Below are 21,486 nucleotides of genomic sequence, written 5' to 3' on the forward strand. Positions count from 1 at the left end.
GGTGATCCCCATTTCCCAGATGAGTGCACTGAGGCCAGAGAAATAAGTTCCCCAGCCCCGCAGACAGTGTGGTAGAGGTCTCAATCCTTGCTGGTAACTGAGGCAGAAAGCAACAGAAAGGACACTGGCCAGGGCGGAGGGAACCAGATGTGGGTCAGGGTGGCCGGGATTTACGAGGTGAAGCTCGTCCCGCTGTGCCGGGGCTCAGATACCAAACTGGGAGTGGGGTCCCTCTACCAGCACGTGGGGCTCACTGGACAGGAGGAGGAGGGATGCGGTGAGGAGGGGGCGGCAGGGGGACGCAGGCCTGACTGGGGAGGCGAGGAGGGCAGGATGAAGGTGGCCTATTGTGACAGCAGCCTCACCACCCAGGATGGTTCTTGGTCCCCGGCCTGGCTGCCCAGCTTGCTGTGAGAACGTCCTCAGCTGGACTTGTGCAGAGTCCCAAATCCCCCTCTGAACCGCACCCATGTGACAGGGAACATGCATTAGGTACAACTTTCTGGGATGTCGTAATCCTGTGAACTTTCTGGGCAGGGCCCCCTCATTTCTCAGTAGCCTGTGCCCGTGCTGACCCCAGCAGTGCAGAGAACTGGGGTCCTGCTCCCTGCTCCAGGCAAGGCCTGCAGGGGTCCCCAGGAGGAGCTGGGTGGGCAGTGGCAGGTGAAGTGGCAGGGCCAAGGAGTGTGGGACACCTGAGGGTTCCCTTCGTCCTGTTCACGGGGACACTTATCTTGTGCATAAAAGGCAAGTCATTTCTTTTTAACCAGTTGCAAGATCTTGGAATACACAGAATAAAACCAGGACCTGTGGTTTTAGCTTCTCCAAACCAGCTCTAAATATGTGGCTTTGGGTCCGTCCCTGGATCCTTCATGGCCTCAGTCCTCCCATCCGTAAAATGGGGTTGGACCCAACGATGGTTAAAGACTATCGCCATGTTGCTCTTCCGCTGATATGCTGGAAGTACAAGAGTCACTTGCTCCACATGACAACAAGGTTTACGACAGTCATTGAACAAAAAATTTGTGTTTTCCAAATTCCATTTTTCTGAATGAATCTGAAGGGTCTGGTGAAGCCATTCCGTAAGAGTGACACCTGATGCTGAGCGGTGGCCGTCTACGGCTGCCCACAGCTGCAGCGGCGTCAACACTACCCCCCACTGCTGGCTGGACTGGGGGGGGCCCAGTTACCTGGACTTTAAAAAAGGGCATGTCCGGGGGGAAGGTGGATTTCCGTGGAAATTTTAAGTAGGAGCACAATTATAAAAACAAATTTGATGACCCACTGCAAGACAGAAGTCCCAGGAGGGCCACAGTGCCACTGAAATGCTCAGCGCACCACCACCCATGCCTCCCAGTCGGGGGCGGCCATGCCCTCTTCATTGGTCTGCCTCGGGTTGCTCGGTAAACATCAACGGTGGAAATAACTCATTTGTTTGACTAAACTCCTATTCAACCCACAGAGCCCAACTCATATGTCACCTCCTCTGTGAAGCCTTCCAAGACCCATTCCTTGCAGGCAGAATTTCCTGCTGTCTCACCAGCGCTCCCAGGTCTCTCTGCACAGTTACTATGGTATTATTAATAAGACACACAGCTAATATTTACCAAGCCCTTACTATACAGCGATGCCACGCGCACTGCTCTGCACTCCTCACCCCAGCAGTGTTCTTCACGCCACTACAAGGTCTGAGGCTCTCCAAGGTGCAGCGACATGCCCTTGGGCACACGCCTAGGGGGCTGGGATCTGAATGTGGGCCAGCGAGAATCCACAGTCCACCCTGTCACCGACTGGGCTGTCCTGTCCAGGCTTGTTTGCCAAGGAGGCCTGCCCGCCACCCCCCCCCCCCGCCCCCCGCTACGGCTGTGCTCCTTTCACCTCCATACCCAAGCCTGGGCCAGACATCTGAGGCCACCTCAGGTGAGTGGGTGACATGGGCAGTGAGTGTGTGTTTGGGGATTAGAGAAGCCAGACCTTGTGATGGCAGAGAACTTACCCTGCAGCCAGTGGGAGGTAGGGGTGCAGGTGTCTGGGGGGGAGGGGAGGGAGCAGGGGGAGGGAGGAGAGTTGGGGGGGAGAGGGGAGCTGAATGACAGGGAGGAGGAAGGGAGGAGGGTTGAGGGAGAGGGAGCTGGTATCTGGGGAGGGGAGGAAGCTGGTGTCCAGCATGGGGGAGGGGAGGGAGCGGGGGGAGGGGCGGGTGCCCACCTTGCGGTGCTGCTCGTAGTTGCGGATGAAGTCGCGCAGCTGCTCCTCGCGGCTCTCCAGTGTGGCGTACAGCTGCTGCATCTGGCTCACCAGGTCCGTCTTCTCGCCCTTCAGGCGCTTCCGGTCGGCCTTCATGGCTGTGGGGCAGAAGAGTGAGTGAGTGCCTGAGCCCTAGCTGTCCGATGGTCCCAGATGCCGAGAAGGGACCCTGCCTCTATCCTCTTTTTAAGGGATGAGAAAACGGGGTGCAGAAAGATGACGTTTCTCTCCCACATGCCTAGGTCACTTAGTGGCATTCCCAGGACTCGAACCCAGGTCCGCCTGTCTCTACAGTCCCTGTTCTCACCTCTTGGTTTTACTGATCCAATCAAGGCAGCAAGTCCTAGACGGAGCATCCCTCCCAGCCCTGAACTGAAGAGGTCCGCAGGAAGAAGGAGCTGGGGGTCTGGTAAGCGCCCGCATCCATGGCCCAGGAAGCTGATGGCACCCGACTCCCTGCTGAATGAGCCCCCACGGTCCACTCCGAGCCCTAGGACCACTCAACCCAGCACGACAGTCCATCATCTGGTTCGTTTCCTCCACAGGAGAAGCACTTGGTTAAAAACACGCAGCAAGACACGACACCAAGAGTAGGCACCACGGGACAAACGCAGCTGCATCATGGTCCATCAAAATGTAACACTGCTGTGCTCCCAAGGCCACCGCCAGGACATCAAAACTCAGGCAATGGGAGGAAATACTTGCAAACCGTCTCTCTAAGGGGCTTACGTGTAGAATATACAAAGAACTCTTACAATAATAAAAAGACAACCCAATTAAAAATAGACAAACCATCTGAATAGACATGTCTCCAAGAAACAGTCAACAAGCACATGAAAAGGAGCTTGACATCCTTTGTCAGCAAGGAAACACAAATCAAAACCCCAACGAGATACCACTTCACATTCACTAGAATGGCCAAAATAAACAAGACAGACCCAAGTGTTGGCACGGATGTGGGGAAACTGGGACACCTCACACGCTGTTGCCAGGGATGGATGGAATGGTGCCGCCATGTTGGAAGACGGCCTGACAGTTCCCCAAGTGATTCAACATCAAGTTGCCCTGTGATCCAGCAATGCCCCCCAGGCACACACCCAAGAGAAATGCAAACATATGTCCACACAAACACACAGACCAAACGTGCACAGCAACATGAGTCACAGAAGCCAAAAGGTGAAAAACTGCCCAAATGTCCATCAACTGATGAATGAATTAAAAACAAAAACACAACGTGGTATATATCCATACAATGGAGCACCATTTGACAAAAAAGTACTGCTTTATGCTACACCATGGATAACATTATGCTACGTGAAAGGAGCTGGTCACATATTGTTGATTCCACAGACTTTATGAACGGTCCACAGCATGGAAGTCTATGGAGACAGGAAGTAGACTCGTGGCTGCCGAGGGCTGGGGGGTGGTCGCTGGCGGGGACGTGTGGATGGAGGGGTGGTAGCTGGAGGGCACGGAGTTTCTTTCTGACGTGATGAAAATGTCCTAATATGGACCATGGTGATGGATGTACAATCTGTGAATATACTAAAAACCACCGTAAGTTTACACCGTAAATGGGTGAATTGTATGATATGTGAATTATATCTTAATGAAGTGTGCGCTCTCTCTCACACACACACACACACACGCACACACGCACACATGGACACGCATGGGGCCATGAGCTCCAAGCAGCTGCCTGGCAGGCAGTGTGACTTTTGCTCCCTGGAGACTCTCCTCGTGCCCTCTCCCCACTGGCTCTTTGGCAAATGGAGTGGCTGAGCTCAGGGCAGGCTCTGGCTGCAGGGTGGGCTTCCCTGCCTTTTCCCAGAGGCCCCAGAACTCTGTTCCCTCCCTGGAGAGAACACTGAGGAGAAGCCTTTAGTGTGAGAAGGCCCAGAGTAGTTAGGTCATTTTCCAGAAGCCACGCAGCTGACCCTGCACTATGCTGTCCGTACGGTGAATGTCTAAATGGGGTCCTGGCCCCACGGTGAGCTGCGGGCAGTGATACGGGGCAGGCGATGGCTGTGCCGCCCCATCTCGTCCTGGACATCCAACCCTGTAAACTCAGCCTTCCAATAGGAGAGTCGGAGCCACCAGGTGTGACGTAAGGACAGAGGACCCTGGGCTCCCGGCCCGGTGTTTGACAGAAGCTGATGTCCTTCTGGCCCTGAGGAGACCTCCTTCATCCTCCTGCCCTTTGCCTCCCTCCCTGCAACCTGGGTAGAACAGGGTGGAGGCAGGTCAGCTGGGGCCATGGGGAGACCCAGGCCGTGAGGACCCTGGCTCTTGGGCAGCCCTTTACATTCCAGCTTTCAGCTGCCCCCTCCTGCTGCCGGACGCGTCCCATGTCCTCTTCACAGTGGCGTGACGGAGCGGCAGCTTAGATCAGCAGGGCCGGAGCTCCAGGCTGCGGGGCTGGGACTCCACAGGACAGGGACAGTGGAGGGCATGGAGAGAGCGCTCATCTGCTGTCTCTCCTGTCAGGCAGGGGGTGACCGAGGGGAGGGCTGGGAGGCGGGCAGGGCTGGGCTGGGCTAGTTTGGGCCCCGTACCCTAACACGGCGTGACCGCATTCCCGGTGAACTCCGCTTTAAGAAAACCCAACATCTAAAGACGTAAGTGGGTCAGAAGGAATCTTCCAGGAGAGCCCAGGCCCAGCTGCCACTGAGAACTCGGAAATTTCCATTTGCATCCTGTCTGTAGGTCCTAGATCCTAGCCGCACTCTGGTGACAGAGGTGGGTGGGTGGCTATTTTCATCATCCCATTTTATAGGGGAGGAAACTGAGGCCACACAGCCAATAAATGGCAGAGCTGGGTTTGACCTGGCACCTGACTCAGGCGGGTTTGAGAATGTCGAGGGGAGTGGTTCTTAGGGCCTGGGGGCAGCGGGGGGGCCGCTGACCTGAGCAAAGTCACCACGGTGGCTCCCAGGGGAGCCTTGGTGGGACCCTCCAGCCCAGGGGAGCAGCTGCTGCTGAGCAGGTGACATGGACTCCCCTGGGGAGCATGCCTCTGCCCTTCAGCTGGCAGGGAAAGCCATGCCTCTGCCTTTTGGTTGGAAATTAATCCCCCTTGGGCTCTGATTTGCCTCCTTCGTTAGCCTTGTCCGGACAAACACCGAATTCCAGACTTTGCTCTTGGCAACTGGAGGCTCTGGGAGGGAAGCCGCCCCTTTCCTCCGTAGCGCTGCTGCGCCTCTCTTCACTTTTGCCACGTGGCCTTGGAGAGGGGCGACGCGGCAGCCTCTTGCCGGCCTCCACGATCCCTCACTGGTCCATCCCTGACCATCTGCGCATGTGCGGGAGCAGCGGCACGGACGATGTTGCATCCTTCAGTGGAGGGCTGTGCGTGCATGCGTGCGTGCATGCATCTCTGTGTGTGGGTGGCCTCAGCGATGGGGCAGGAGGCTACACCTCCCCCATCTGACTGGGGGCTCCTGAGAGCGAGGGCTGGGCTTCCGCCTTCCGATGAGTAGCTCCTCCCTAAGAGGAAAGGGAGTGCCCCCCGAACCACTGACTAAGCCCCTTCTGCGTGCCAGGCTCCACGCCTACTCCTGACGGGGGGACGGGGATGACAAGACATGGTCCCTACCTCTTGGGCAGTTGACGTTATGAAGGAGAAGACAAACCCCCACACACGTGGCTGACGCCAGACTCCATCCACCCCGTTCCAAGAGAACCAGCTAAAACACTCAACATCCCTAGCTCCCTCAGCTAGAGGGGACATGTGTCCAATTCTGGCCACTAAGATGTACAAGGGGTCTATGGGAAATCCCGTTTTCTTTTCTTTTCTTTTTTTTTTGAGAGAGAGAGGGAGAGAAAGAGAGGGAATCCTAAGCAGGCTCCACGCCCAACACGGGGCTCCATCTCATGACCCTGAGATCATGACCTGAGCCGGAATCAAGAGTTGGACCTTAACCGACTGAGCCACCCAGGTGCCCCTCCCCTGTTTTCTTTATAGTAAAAGGTCATGGTACGCTGGCAGTAACTCTTCCGTTTTGCCCTTTCGTCTTCTTCCTGCTGGGAACACAGATGTGACATCCTGAGGCACAGCAGCCATTTTGTGAATACAAGAATGAAGACACAAGCTGAGAATGGGAGCAGAAAGAGACAGAAGGGGCTGGACCCCTGATGGCACCATTTGGGCCAGGATTCCTTATAATAGGAGACAAACCCTGCTGTTTGTGGGATTTCCCGTTTCATGCATCCCTACACATTCCCAATGGACACATCAAGGCAGGCTGTGAGAAACGCTATCACCCCCACCACAAAAGGCTGTGCTTCATGGGTTCCTTCACATGAGCTCTCCTTGGGAATCCCTGCTCTACGAATTCTGGGCTGGACCCCACTAGGCTGAAAAAAACATGAAAGCTGAATCTCTGGGAATGAATGCCTAGTGAAAATCCCTTAAAAACGAAGATAAGGCGGTTCTGGAATCACAGTGTAAACAGAAAAGCTGCTGTGTGATCTGCCACAGCTTTTCAGAAGCACCCATCCCATAACCCATCCAGAAAACTCCACGGAGAAGCAGGACCTGGGAGCAGGCACCTGGGGGCCCCTGCACTGGCCTGAGGTGGGAAAGTATGTGTGCATCCCGATCGAGCCTGACTGCCCCCAAGGGTCCAGATGCTGGTCGCCACCATCAGACAGGGGCTCCCTGCAGGACGGCACTGGCATTATAACTCTTCAAGGAAACAAGGAGATCAGCACGATGGGTCCCCAAGAAATAACTTAAACCACTAATTTATACAGCTATGAAAACTATGCAGTGGGTGCCTCCTTCTTCCCTTTGCCACACGCCTGCTTTTAGCTCTCCTTCAAAACCCTATCCTGACCTTCTCCAAATGCTGCTAACGCAAGACAAGGTCTGCGAGGCATGAACCTCCCTCTCTAACCCGTCTCCTGACTCGGCCCCAAGCTCCCCAGCTCCGTTCACCTTCTCAGTCATCCAGCTTCACCCAGGCGTGTCCCATTCCAGCAGCCAGGCTGCCGGAACCACTGCCATGGTGACGGGTGATGTCATGCCCAGCGGGCCCTGGGGGATCACGGAGGGAGACCAGCTCAGCTCCCAGGAATGTGGGGACTCTGAGGGTGGGAAGGAGGGCATGCAGGGAGGGACTTATTTTTCTAACTCACAGGAGGCCGCATGCATGCGTGAGACACAGGGGGTGTGACCAGGGGCCCTGCTTCGTCCCCACGAAGATGGAGCTTCTCTGGGGAGGTCATTCTTCTCAAGGTTTTGCGGTGGCCCTTTCCGCAGCAGACCCCTTCTTCCTTTCCTGGCTTAGAGGCTGCAGCCCCTCACAGATGTGGGGCAGAGGTGGAGGGGGGTGCAACGTCAGTCCCAGTTTAGCTTCTGCAAATGTGTGTCTGGGCGGCTGAAGACCAGAGAGCACAAGGGTCTCTGTGGTTCCCCTTCACTCCCGCTGTGGGTAAAGCAGACCCCCAGCTGCAATGCCCCGGCGAAGGGAGGCCTCAGCCCACGTGCAAGGGAAACGGACAGGCTAATTCTTGGCTTTTGAGCCTCGAGAGGGTAAGGGAATTTATAGGGCACGTTTGAGCACGAGGGGATTTCTGCTTACCCACCGAGGCAGTGCGTGCCGAGAGAACCTGGCTGGGTGGGGAGAGAGGGCCCAGGCTCCCCGCCTCCCCCTCTCTGAGCCTCAGCCCCTGACCCCAGCATGTGTGCTTGATTGACTCTGCGAGCGTCCTCTGGCTTCTGAGGATCCAGGAGGCGTCACCTCAACCACTGACCCCTGCAGACATGTCCACAGCCTTGACCGATGCCACACAGTGGGGCAGGATGGCCATTAGTCTGGAGTCCGAGGATTTGGGTTCTGCCCCTGGCAGAAGTCACTAGCCTCCCCCAAGCCTTGATTTCCTAGATGTTAAAACGATTCCCGTGCGCCAGGCACTGCTCTAAGCCCCTGATGGGTTTTTGTCACTCAACTGTCACAACTACTGTATGAAGTCATTCCATGTTATAGAATGAGGAAGCAGGCACCCAGGGGGACTGAGGCACCCGGTCGGGTAGTGGACGGCAGTGCCTATCTGGCCCCAGCACTGACCCACCCTCCCTCCCACTCTGTTGCCTCCAGAATCACCCACTCCCAATCAACCTCCCACAGTCCCGTTGGCCTCATCTGCTGCTCGGGACCTTGTGCGGGGTGTGTGCGCGCGCGTGTGTGTTTGGTGGGGGGAGGGGCACCTGCCTTATGGAGGAGGAAATTGAGGTTCAAAGGGTTAACTTCCTCACCAAGACCCTCAGAGCTCAAGGACGGGACCCTGGACTTGCATCCCTGACATCTGACCTTGAACCCCTCACACTCCTTCCCCACCCTATTGTGAAAGCACGTCACCGTAAACAGCAGAAACTGCATCGATCCACAAAACCACCGGATGATCCAAAAATCCACACCAGTTACTCCTGCTACGGGCACTGTTTCTGCAGCTAACAGTCCCAAGGGGGCCTTTGGCGGTTTCCATTAAAGGCAGCCTGACATTCTTGTGTGCACCCCATGACTGCTCCATGGCTGCTGGAAGCAGGGTGTGTGTAAGTGCGTGTGCATGCGCGTGTGTGTGCAAGTCAGCAGCTCTTAAGAAATCCTCCCCCAGCCACTCGCTGCGGCTTGTAGGCTCCTCAGCCCACCCAAGACACGGTCTCATTCCACACGGTCAGACTTCCCATTAGTCTGACCTTAGAATTCCGCAGGCTTGGTTCTGGATGGTCCCAAACCAGGAGACCTTATGAAAATTTCCAGCCTGGTGAACCCCTCCGGACAAAGGGGGCTCTGAGGAGCAGAGGGGTGGTGGCGGGCCAGGGTCAGGTAGACCTCAGCCCATATAGGACGATCCCAGCGGCCGCCAGCAGGGGGCCCCCTTTCTTCCCCCTTCAACATTCCCAGCCAGTTGAGCCTTCCGCATCCACGGAGCGGAGCAAACCACTCTGAAGAAACACCCACCAAAATGCTCTTCCGAACAGGTCACGGGAATAAAAGCTACAGCCTAGGAAACAGAGTCAACGCTACTGTAACAGCGTCGTGTGGTGACAGGTGGGAGCTATGTTTGCGGTGTGTACGGCACAATGTGAGTTGTTGAATCACTATTTTGTACACCTGAAACTAATGTAACATTGTGTCAACTGTACCCAATTAAAAAAATTAATTAAAAAATTCTAAAATAAAATAAAATAAAATAAAATAAAATCTCTTTCAGCTCAACTTCCCTTTATGGAGGGGGAAGCGGAGGCCCAGAGAGGGAAAGACGATACCCAGTATACACAGCGAGCAACCCAGGTTTCCTGATTCTTAGGCCAACATGGTTGTGTGAAAAGCTCAGCTTTGGAGTCTATCAAAGTTTGATTAAATCTCAATTTCTTCATCTGTAGGATGAGGACTGGAAATGCACTCACTCCTGCCTGATACAGAACAGCACGTCGTATCCAGGGTGAACTGTCAGGTGCGGACTACGAGCCCGTGGGGAGAAGAAAACCCCAGAAAGACACAGCTTCAGGGGGTGCCTGGGTGGCTCAGTCGGTTAGGTGTCTGACTCTTGATTTTGGCTCAGGTCATGATCTCAGAGTCGTGGGATCGAGCCCTGCATTGGGCTCTGTGCTGGGCGTGGAGCCTGCTTGCAATTTTCTCTCTCTCCCTCTGCCTGCCTGTCCCCCCACCCCGTGCTCTCTCCCCAAAATAAAAAAAAAAAAAAAAAAAGAAAAGCAAGGCATGGCTTCAGAGTCCTAGAGCAGAGCCCTGGATTCCAGTCTGACCCTATAGGTAACTTCTTTTTTGGGCACTCTCTTTACTGTTAAGCTGAGGGTGACTGATAACCTCTACCGTGCGAGGCTCTATGTGACATGACCCAGCGCTGAATACAGCAGGTGCTCATTAAATGTTAGCATCTCCTTCTGTCTTCCAGCTCCCTGTGGCTCCAAGGCCCCGGGAGCCCCAGAAAACACTGGCTGACTTGACCAAGAGGCTGGATTCTGGGAAAAGCACCCAGAGAAGAGGCCCAGGGCAGGGAGAAGGAAGGGCCCAGAGACTTACGGCCCCAGGACAGGCACAGTTGGGTTTATTTTGGTTCTTCCTGTTTGCAAGCTGAGCAAGGTGAGTTCAGAACAGGTACAGAGGAGAAGCAGGTTCTTGACCTGTCAGGTGGCACTTGGGTAAGTGTGTGTCTGACCAAACCGCACCTGCTGAGCCAGGCCTGGTCAGACATGCACTTGGCTGTGTGACCTGGGCTCTGACCTGGGGTGGCTCTGTTTCTCATAAACAGAAACTTTCTTTTTCTTCTCACCACCAGGTGAAGTGGATTGATTGGCCAACTCAGCCAATGAGTGGGAGCACTGGCACTCGACTCCAGGACTTTGATATTCAGGTCCATGATCTTTCCAGAATCCCCACAGCTTCTCTCTCCAAGTGCAGCCTAGAAGGAGTTTGGCAGCATGACCTCTGCAATGTCCTGCCTGGAGCAGATTCGTCTGAATAGAGAGTCTCAATTTCCAATAATATGACCATGCAGACATGACTAATCAACCATGCTCTCTAGGAACCTGGGTGGATTGGAGATGTCTGCCATGGCACAGCAGGGAAAGGCAGATCTGCTCTGCCTTGGATGGGATTGATTAAAGATGAGTGATCAGAGCTGGCATGTTTGAGAATGGCTGGGTGAGCCTTATCTGGGTCAATGTTGTGCCAATGCCAACGCACTCCATGGAGTCAAGGTCAACTCCATTTAACCAAAAGAGAGAAGCAGTTCCCTCAACTGGTGGGAAACAGTCCATTCACATCTGAAACAGCAGCAAACAAGCTCCTACTCACACACTCCAAGGTAAGAGAGCACAATATGCCCTCAGTTTGGTCCAAGATAAATGAAGGGCTCCCGGGTCTACTGACCGATTTTTATGTCCAGCCCTGACTGGTAACATAAGATCCTTGGGGGCAGGGACCTGGCCTGCCTTGCTCATCACTGTGTCCCTACCATTAGGACAGTGCCTGGCACATAGTAAGTGCTCAGTAAATACCGACTCCTGAGTGACAAAAAGGTGGACACCCTGGGGGACCGTGGGGACCTGCTCCATGGCCACGACTGAGTAGCGTCCCATATTTCCTGCATCCTGGGGGCAGAGAAAATTCTGCTTTCCTTTGCATGCCTCCCCTTGCCCTCCCTGGGTTTGACACAGCAGACTGATTTCCCTTGTGCCTCCTGACAGGCCCGCTGAGCCGTGGTGCTCTCAGAGCTGATTGCAAAACGGCCACAGCTCTTGCCAAGCTGCCTTGAGCTCCGTGCTCTGTGTCCACGGCCACTTCACGCTGCTCTGGCCACACCCCACGCAGGATACAAGGAGACTCAAGTGGACTGCAGCTTTGGCTGGCCCAGGGCACCAGCAGTATCAGAGCTGGGGACAGATGCCAGGCACTGTGCTTCCAGCACAGGTAAGACCCAGCGTCCAGGAGCGAGAGGACCTGCTTCTCCCATGGGGCTCCCCTGATTTCAGCCTGGCCACAGCTGCACCTTCCCTTCGCCTCAGGGAGGCCACCAACTCTCCTGCTTGGCTCCCTGTCCCCAGTGCTGGGTGGCCTGTTGAGGCCACCAGGTTTGGATAGGCCAGGAGGTGTGGGAAACTGAGGCCACCCTTTTATGACAAGAGCCCCCTCTGACTATCCACATTCCCTCCACCCGGCCCATGCCTTCCACCGGATTTTTCCCAGCATCACGCAAACGTGCAATTCTGTCTCCCATCTTTCACAGAAAACCCACCATCGACCCCATGTTGCTCTCCAGCTCTCATTCCATCTTTTTTTCCTTTTGGGGCAAAAACTCTTTTTTTTTTTTTTTAAGATTTTATTTATTTGACAGAGATAGAGACAGCCAGCGAGAGAGGGAACACAAGCAGGGGGAGTGGGAGAGGAAGAAGCAGGCCCATAGCGGAGGAGCCTGATGTGGGACTCGATCCCAGAATGCCGGGATCACGCCCTGAGCCGAAGGCAGACGCTTAACCGCTGTGCCACCCAGGCACCCCTGGGGCAAAAACTCTTAAAAGGGTTGTGCACCCTTGTGCCTCATTTCTCTCCTCCCACCCTCCCTGCGACCACTTGGACTTGTCCCCACTTGCTCTTCTCAAGGTCACTGTAAACTCTGTGCTGCGAACCCCACAGCCCCGTCTGTTTTGTCAGCTCCCTTCTCCTGGTTTCTTCTCACGTCTCTGGCTGCTCCATCTGGGTCTCTGCTGATCTCTGCAAGGAGTGGGCCTCTAGGCATGAGAAACCTGCCCTTCTTTCCACCATCTCCTGGCGGCTCGTCCAGCCCCCTAGCTTCAGCTCCAGCCCTGTGCTGCGCACTGCAGCCGGCCGTCTCCAGCCTGGCCCTTGGCCCTGCACCCCGCTCAGAGCCCAGAGCCTCCCCACACCTCCGCCAGCGGTCTAACAGCACCTCCAACTCCACACGTCCGAGAGGGAGACCCAACCAGCCCCCCACACCCCGCTCCACCCAGTCTCCTCAAACCCAATTCATGGTGACCTTAGCCTTCCAGTTCCTCTGGCCCCAAACTCCAGAATATTCCTTAACTCCACTTCTCTCATGCCCCACACCCAATTCCTCAACAAGTCATGTCAGCTCTACCTTCAACATGTGACCAGAATCTGTTCACTTCTCGCCACTCCTCAGTCACCACCCGGGTCCCTGTTGCCACCATCCTGTGTCTGCGTCACGCGGTGGCTCCTGACTGGTCTCACAACCCTTGGGTCTCTGCCGGCTCAGCAGGGAGTGGTCCCCTTCAGATGCAAATCAGATGGTGACTGTCCTGCCCCTCTCCAATGGCTCCCAACTCAAGGGCGAGCACAGAGTCCCCAGAATGGTCTGGAAGAGCCCTGTGTTTGTCATACCCACCCCCATACCTCTCTGACTTCCTCCCACCTGCATCCCACTGCTACCACCTGGCTCCTTGCTCCTCCTGGTTCATGCAGATAGCTCCTTCCTCAGAATCCACCTGGAACATCCTCCTGCCCACGTGGCCCGCCCCCTCCCAGGTCCCTCCTCAAACGTCACTTTCTCAGCGAAGCTGTCCCTGGACCCCCTCCTCACCCCCTTCTCTGTCCGTTCTCCTTGGAGCTCCCCACCACCTAACACGACATGCTCTGTGTGTACTGAGGAGAATGGTCACTTAAGCACCCTGCCTTTCTGAGGGCTTCCCAGCCTTCTCTCCTTGTCAGAACTCGATGAAGCTTCTTCCTGGGTTTCCACCTCTATTCCTGGTGCACTGCTAGCTCTGCTCAGCCCTTCGGGAACCTGCACCAGACCCTCAGCTCAGGGCCTCCCAGCCTTCCAGAAGCCTCTTGAAGGCAGGGCCTGGGCCCCATCTGACCACATTTCCAGTAGCTGGGATAAGGCATGGCACACACAGATGAAGAAAGTGGGGGGATACGTGACTTGGGGGCTTAAATACGGTGAGGAAGGCACCAAAGATCTCAAGCTGCCTCCTTCCTGGATTCTCTAGCTTCGGGGCTCAGGTGAGGACCACCGTTCCCAGGGTGGAGCCCGCACCTGTGCACAGGGCCCGGCTAGGGCCTATCGCTAAGAGAGTAAGGTAGGTGGGGACCTAGAATGTACACCAGGTTAGCAGGAGGCAGTCATCCCAGGACTGAATGGGGCCCAGCATTGCCACACCTTCCAACTTTTCCAGAGAATTCCAAACTCCTGTATTGTCATAATTTTTATGCCTTAGATATCTCTTTATTTTTCACTATTGGCAATTAATCGTAATACCCAAAGATGGCTGCGGGCCTCATGTGGGTGCCGGACCACTGATGGCAGCAGGTGTCTACAGAAGATATAGCGCAGGAGAGATGTGGGCCCACCTGCAGCTCCATGCGGTGAGACCAGGGACCAGCGCTGCAGGGACCAGGCTCTGTGGGCAGACACCTGGCTTTGAAGCCCAGCTCCCCTATTCGCTAGCTGTGTGACTTTGGGTAAGTTCCTTAGCCTTTCTGTGCCTCTCCCGTCACGTAGAAAGTGGGGATCCCACTGCGGTGACCAGTAGAGGAGAGCAGAAGCTCCAGGTGCACCTGGCTGCTTGGCTGTGCTCTGCCATTCTGGGTGCCTAACTGAGCCGTCTCAGAGCTGACGGGGTGACTCGGGAGGGAGCGGGCGCCCTGTCGGGGAGCTGGAGTAGAGCCTGCGAGACCGCTGGCTGGAATGGTGTCTTGAAGCCTGGGCGGGGTGGTGATGGGAAGAAGGGTGCACGGCCTTTATCCGTCTCAAGAGTCACTGTCTCAGGCTCAGACGGCAGGGACTCCCGACAGGAAAACCTCAGATAGGAAGGGCGAGGCCAGCCCCTAGGAGGCCATGAGACACCTGCAGGCAGAGCATAATCAGAGGTGCTGCAGGGGGTGGGGGTGGGGTCCTAGCTGGGGGTGGGGACCTGCCATCGCTGCCACCCAGCCCTCAGCTCTGCAATACTCAGAGCTCACCTGGCAGCCCAAAGGATGGCGGGGCCCAGGGAGCCAGGCCCCCCACTTCCTGCCGAGGGAAATGGGAGGGCTGAGCCAGGGAGGGGGTGGTATTTGTTTTCCAGCCTCCAAGGCGAGTCCAGGAAATGTCCTCCTTCCTCCGAATCACCACTAAAAATAGTGGCAAGGGATGGGCCCGGAACACTGACATTCCCTAGACCTGGGGGGGGCGGTTTCTGGAAATGCAGCATGGGCCATGGGCCTCAGGCCCCACACGAGGACTATTTTTAACGGCTCGTGTTGGTGTGTGAGGTCATTCTCAGGCAAGACAACGGCCCAGAGAGGAGGAGGAGGCGCGAGGCAGAGAATGGCCGCCAGACAGGGAGGCAAGCCAGCGTGCTGTGCACCCTCTCTGGGCTTTGGTGTCATACTCTTGAGATGGTCCATCAAGGCCTCTGGAACCCTCAGGAGGGTGCCCTGGGAGCCTAGTGGTTTGGGAACTGGTGTGACCTGGCTTCTCTCCAACAGAGATGCAGCAGGGCTATTCAAAGTTAAATGCAGGTGGGAAACTGGTGGGTATGGTCAGCCTCTTCCTAGGCACATTCCGGAGAAGGGCCATAGACCTCTCCAGAATGCGGATCCTGGAGCCAGGCTGCCTGGGTTTTAACCCAGTTTTGCCATTCACTAGAGGTGTGGCCTGCAGCAAGTCCTATCATCCTAGTTTTTCCCATCTGTACAAGAGGGTTAAAAAGAGCCCCTCCCAACACGCATGTCCGACAAGCATGTATCTGGGTTCACCAAGGACCTGCACTAGAAAATTCACAACGGTACCCTCTGCAAAAGGGCCAGACTGGAAAGCACGTGACTAACCATTAGCAGAAGGGCCACACCCATCGGGGTCCCTCTGTGCCGTGGACGGCTCACCCTAATGAGACACAGCGAATTACAACCACCACACGCAACACGATGACCGACACGGATGGCAAGTCAAGGAGGCCAGACGCAAGAGCCCACACGCCGCACGAATCCCTCTACAGCATGCAAAGCAGGCAAAATGAATCCCCGTGGTGGGAAGTCAGGAGAGGCAGTCCACGGGGGATACGCATGGGAAGGGGCCGCGGGAGAGCTTTCAGGAAGCTGCTGACGGACTCTTCTGGATCTGGTGCTGGGTCGTACACGTGTGTTCCGTCTGTGACACTTCGCCGAGCGGTACACTTGCCCTTCTCTCCATGTATGCGACACTTCAGGACAAAGCTTTAGAAACAGCGTCTACCTCCTCGGGCTGCTTTTCCACATGCATCACACCTGGCACGGTGTCCACCGTGGGGGAGCGCTCAGTAGGTATCAGCTCTGGTCACCTGGGGGGCAAGCCGCCCCCACGCCGGCAGGGGACACCGCATGACACAGGCAGGTCAGGTGTGGGCAAGGGGAGCAGCCGCCTCACTGCGAACCCTGCGGCACCCCTGGGGCTGGGGAGGGAACATGAACGTGGGGTGGTCTTGGATTCAAAGTCCAGCCCCGTCCTGCGCAGGCACTGGGCTGAAGACTGAGACGGAGACTTCCAGGAAGGGGCCCAGACCGTGCCCGAGTGAGGAAGGTGACGCTGTTGCTGCCGCCACGCTGATCACAGTGGTCACAGTGGTTCATATTTACTGGGTGCTTCTCTAGGGATCAGGTATTGCTCTGCCTTATAAGTTCTCACTACATTTTCCCCGCTAGCAATCCTGTGAGGGAGTTACCATCCGCGATCTCCAGCTGAGAAGTAAGGAAACTGAGGCAGACTCCTCAGTTTACCAGCTGGTAAGCGGCGGAGGCAGGATTGGGCCCAGGTGCTCTGGCTCTGAGTCGCTGCTTGTAAGTGTGTCCAGGTGGGCAGTGCCAGGTGTGTGCGGCGTGGCTGGGGTGGGTGCTGACCTTGGCTGTGAGAGGAGTGGAGCCTGGTGGCCCCGTTTCAGGAGACCTTCCCTCTCCTGCAAACCTCAGGCCTCAGTCCTCCCTGGGGGGCTTACTGGGTCACCTCACAGGTCCAGGACAGCTGCTGGGAAAACACGAGTCACAGTCCAGGTGGGGCGTGCAGCAGGACATCAAAGATTCGGGTTTTGCTCTGCTTCCCACCAGCCGTGTACGTCTGGGAAGCCACGGGACTGCTGAGAGACTCGGCGCCCTCTGTGGAAAGGGTGTAAGAACCCGCAGACCTGAGAGGCTGAGATGTGTCTGAAGATGAGCCGCATAATCCACAGGCAGCTTCAAAGGGACAAAGACAGCTGTTGCCCGGGGGGATAAAGGCTGGGGGCCTGCAGGTGCCCACCGGTGCAGTCTGGGGGGCTATGTCTGTCTCTTTTAAGCATGAAGTGTTTACCAGCCACGTGGCCACGGATCTGGGCCACATGCTCAGATCAGCTTTCGCAGCCACAAAACGCATTCTGATCTTTCTCCTGCCTCTTGGGGGACCCTCTGCACCTGCTTCCTAAGTTGGCCGAGGAAGAAAGGGGTGCTTTTCTATAGACTCCCTACAGCCTTGGCAGCATGATTCTTTTTTTTTTTTTTTCAAGCTTTGCTATATTGTCTCTGAATTCCCCCTCTTCTAGAAGGAACGGGACTGCAGTGGACAGAGGTGAGGCAGCGAGAAATCACGAGCATGAATGTTGTCCTAACCGTCGGGCCCTGCTTCTGTGGTGCAGCCGGAAACCGGGACCCCGGCCGCCGTGTCGGCCTGCCATGGCGGGTTCCTGCCAGCAGACCGGCCAGGGCTCCGGGCTACCTGACACCACCCCTTTGTTGGCGGGGCACCTGAGTTTTATGGCAAGCCTGGAAGTCTACTGTAATTAAGATCTCTATAAAATATTTAGACCACCATGCCCAGATATATTAATGATTACACATTTAAATGTTAATGAGCATAATTAGATGAAAGATTAGCCAAGCCTGTCACTAAATACACATTCAGGACTGATAAACTCTCGTGCTGTAAAATTATATGTGTGAATAGACAGAAGCATGTAGCCTTCTCAGGTGGACTTTGTCTTATTGAGGAAAAGCTCCACAGATTGCCCAGAAGAAAGGGAGAAGAGTTAGCGGGCTCAGCAAGAAGCAGGGGGAGCAGAGGGGAGGACCCTAAAGACTCCATAGGGTCCTTGGAAATTGTGAAGATCAGATGGGTAAGTAAATGTGAAAATTTGCATACCTCCATGGATAGAGAACTCACTATTCTCAGGAACAGCTGGTTTCAGTTCTAATGATCGCATCTCACAGGTAGGCTCAAGCAAACGGTTTATTGGGGTGACACTTGGGTCTCCCCTAGAATATGAAGAGTTTAATTCAATCACACGAAACTAATGAGAAACACAGTATCGCAAATATTGCTTTAAAACAACGTATCATCCCACACCTCAAGAACAAGATGAGCAGGACTTTGGCCCTATTAATAGAAAGTCTTGTATTTATTCATTCAGCAACATCTTCCTGCGGGCTGACTGTGCGCGGGGCACCGGGCCCGCTGCTGGAAGCCTGGGTCAGACAGACAGATAAGGTCTCTATTCTGATGGAGATTGTGTTGGAGCATGGGAGACACAGGGCAAATGAATTGTTTAAGTACACGCCGAGGTCAGGCTGTGCAGGGACAGTCAGGAATCCCTGGGGAGCTATGCTGTGGGTGGTGTGGTCTGGGAAGGCTGGCCCTTCTGAAGGATGCAGAAGCCACATAGGCCAAGAGTGGGGAAGAATGTGGCGGCAGGAAGAACAGCAGATGCAAAGGTCCTGAGGCAGCAAAGGGATGCTGTGGTGAGAGGGCTGGAAGGTGAAGTCGAAGCAGGCGGGGGGGCCAGGTCATGCGGGCCCATGTAGGAGTCCGGGTTTCCTCTGAAGGGTAACAAAGCACCACACACCAAGCGGCCTAAAACAACAGAAATGTATCCTCTCGCGGGTCTGGAGGCCAAAAGCTTAAAACAGGTGTGGCAGGGCTGCATTCCCTCTGAGGGCTCTAGGGAAGAAAGCTTCCTTGCCTCTCAGCTTCCGGTGTCACCAGCAAGCCCTGGCCTTCCTTGGCTTGTGGACACATGGTTCCACTCTCCGTCCTCCCCTGGCCTTGTCCCTTCTGTGTTCTTTCCCTTCTCTTACAAAGACACTTGTCCAGGGTGATCTTGAGATCTTTATCTTAACTACACCTGCAAAGACCCTTTTGCCAAATAAGGTCCCACTCACAGGTTCGGGTAGACGTCTCTTCTGAGGGGCTCACTATGGCACTACGTCAGGGAAGGGGTGCAAGCAAGGGTGACCCGCCTTACGTTCACTTTGCTGCCTCACGGACCTGGCACTGGGGGCGAGTAGAGCAGGGAGGCCAGGCGGCAGACGACAGTGACCTGGAGCACGGCAGCAGCAGTGGAGACAAATAAGGGGATGACTCTGAGAGAGACTGAAGAGGGAACCCCTAACATACAGACGGGTCAGTGGGGCACACCTAGCAAGGTGCCCCCAGCCCTGCTCAGGACCCAGACCTGTCCATACCAATGGTTTGTCTGCCTAGCAGGTGCTCCATAGAGGAGAGATGAAGCCCCAGGTCACTGGAGCTCGGTCACACCAGCTCAGGAAGGCCGGCTCAGAGCCCACACTCCAAGCAAGAGTGAGCTCTAGGCACGTAAGACATCAGGAAACCAAATTTCTCTGTGACAAGTGATTAACTGGCCCTGTGGGCTATACATCAGTTTCTCGTGAGTTTGATTCACAGGAGTCTGTCCCGAGAAACGTGACTTTTCGGAGCCGAAGAGCAGAACGCAGAATTGGAACAAGGAAATGCTACCCCCTCCCCAGCCATTACGGCCTGCCCAATTCATAAAAACCTAAAACATGAGTATTTATATCGTGCTTACTGTGTGTCAGCACTATTCTATGTACTTCATACATTATTAACCGTTACAGTGACCCTACAAAAAGGTGCTATCATCATCACTCCCATTTTACAGGCAAGAAAACTGATTGACAGGTTAAGACACGCAGCCAAAGCCCCACCCTAGAAAAGCACCAGCCTCCTGAGGCTTATTCTCGAGATCCAAGGAAACAATTTAACCAGAGCCAGGAGACTTAAGGAGCAGCAATCTGGGGGGTGGGGTGGGGCTGGTCTTGGCCCCACCAATGGACTGCCCGACCGTCCCTTTAGATTCACCAGCAGCTTTTAGGCTGCTGCTCTCACTTCCCTCTAAGCAAGGGGCATGTGCCAAGACTTTCCCTGGGAGGACGGCTTTCCTGACAGTGACAAATGCCCCAGAGTTCCATGGGAGCCAGCAAGTGCCCTCCTGCACAGAAGCGTGAAGCTCAATTTCTGGAGATCTCTCCCAGAGTGCTGGAAATGCCCTGCTATGAAAAGTTAATGCAGCAGAGCACGACCGGTTAATCAGAGCCTTGGCACTCGGATGGAAACAGGTGACAGAATTATACAAAAAATCACAGCGGCAGCAATAATCGCCACACCTAACCTCCGCTGCGAAACGCTGTGTCTGACACAAACTTCCTTAGTCCTTCCTGGAAGCGCCCTGTGAGGTGGGCGGGGCGAGAGCCGAGAGCCCCACTTCGTACATGTGGAAACCAAGGCTCAGAAAGTGAAAGTCACTTGGCTCAAAATGACTCAGAGACCGGGCTGGACTCAAATCACAGCCTTCTGACCCTTCAGAACAATTCTCTCTCTCACTGCATCTCCTGTGTGGGGCTGACTCTGGGGGATCGGGGTAGAGGCAGCCCAAAGGGTTTGTGACTTATCCAGAAAGACCAAGGGTGTGATTTCAGCCCTTTTCCTGGATTCAGAGGTCAACCTTACTTCCTACTCAGACTGTGAGTCTTGGCCAGCGGTTTCCCCCAGACAGAACCCTCCCCAGGAATGAGCTCTTAGTAATCCTTCCCACGTGTCCCAAGATATACTACTGGGTTGGGTGTGTGAGACACAGAAGCGGAGGAAACAGACCAATGGGCAAGCAAAGAACTTCTGAATAGTAGAAGTGGTTCTCTAATGTGCCACAGAGCCTTTGCACATACCGTTCAGGCTACCTGAGATGCCCCACCCCAATCCCAAGCTCGAGGCTCATTTCTCTGCCTCCTTCAGGTCTTTACTGTCTCCTCATCTCTAAAACTGCCATGTTACCAGACCTTCTAGCACTGACTGTTTTCCTTCCGCACTTTTTCCCTAAAGCTCTTTCCCATCTGACGTCATGCATGTTTTGCATTTACGTGCCTACTGTCGAGCTCCCCCCGCCCTACCCCCCAACTAGCACAGATGGGGATTTTGGTCATTTTGTTTCCTGCTAAACCCACAGCATGAAGACTGGGGTCTGGAAAATAGAAGGTGATCAATAAATATTTGTGGAAGCATTTAAAAGCATATACTCCCAATGGGGTGAGTATGGGGTACAGAAGGGACGGGAAGGCAAAAGAGGTCTACAGGAAGGGGGCTCTGAGCTCCCAAGCCTGGCAAACAGAGGCTGAGGGTCACCGCAGGAAGAGGGAATGGCGTTTGCAGGGCTACGGACGTGTGCAGAGAGCTGGTGTGTCTGGGGACTGCACTTAATTCAGTACTGCCCGGGCTTTGCTGGACTGCGAGCTGTGAAGATTGCGCCCAGGCGAGAAGCTGGCTGTCCGCCCTGGCAGAGCGCGTGGAGAGACCACAGCTGGTGCCTGGGGCAGAGCAAACGTACCTGTTCATATATATATATGTTTTATTTTTTAAAAATTTTAAAATTTTATTCTTTTTGGCCCAGGATGGCCCTCTGCAGGCAACCTCAGAGGCTCAGAGGTTTGAAAGAGGGTT

General features: G+C 55.0%; 1 protein-coding gene across 3 annotated transcripts in view; it reads right to left on the reverse strand.

Annotated features, from left to right (window-relative positions):
* KAZN (kazrin, periplakin interacting protein) overlaps window positions 1–21,486 on the reverse strand; it is a 1,013,652-nt gene that overhangs the window by 57,055 nt on the left and 935,111 nt on the right. For all 3 annotated transcript variants that reach the window (XM_087858295.1, XM_045774724.2, XM_087858294.1), the window contains one exon: window positions 2,209–2,345. In XM_087858295.1, coding sequence (XP_087714421.1) covers window positions 2,209–2,345 — 137 coding nt within the window. The remainder of the gene's footprint in view (window positions 1–2,208; window positions 2,346–21,486) is intronic.

The sequence above is a fragment of the Ursus americanus genome, chromosome 33, assembly GCF_024610735.1.
Source record: "Ursus americanus isolate L20-20 chromosome 33, mUrsAme1.1.p, whole genome shotgun sequence".
Taxonomy (NCBI): domain Eukaryota; kingdom Metazoa; phylum Chordata; class Mammalia; order Carnivora; family Ursidae; genus Ursus; species Ursus americanus.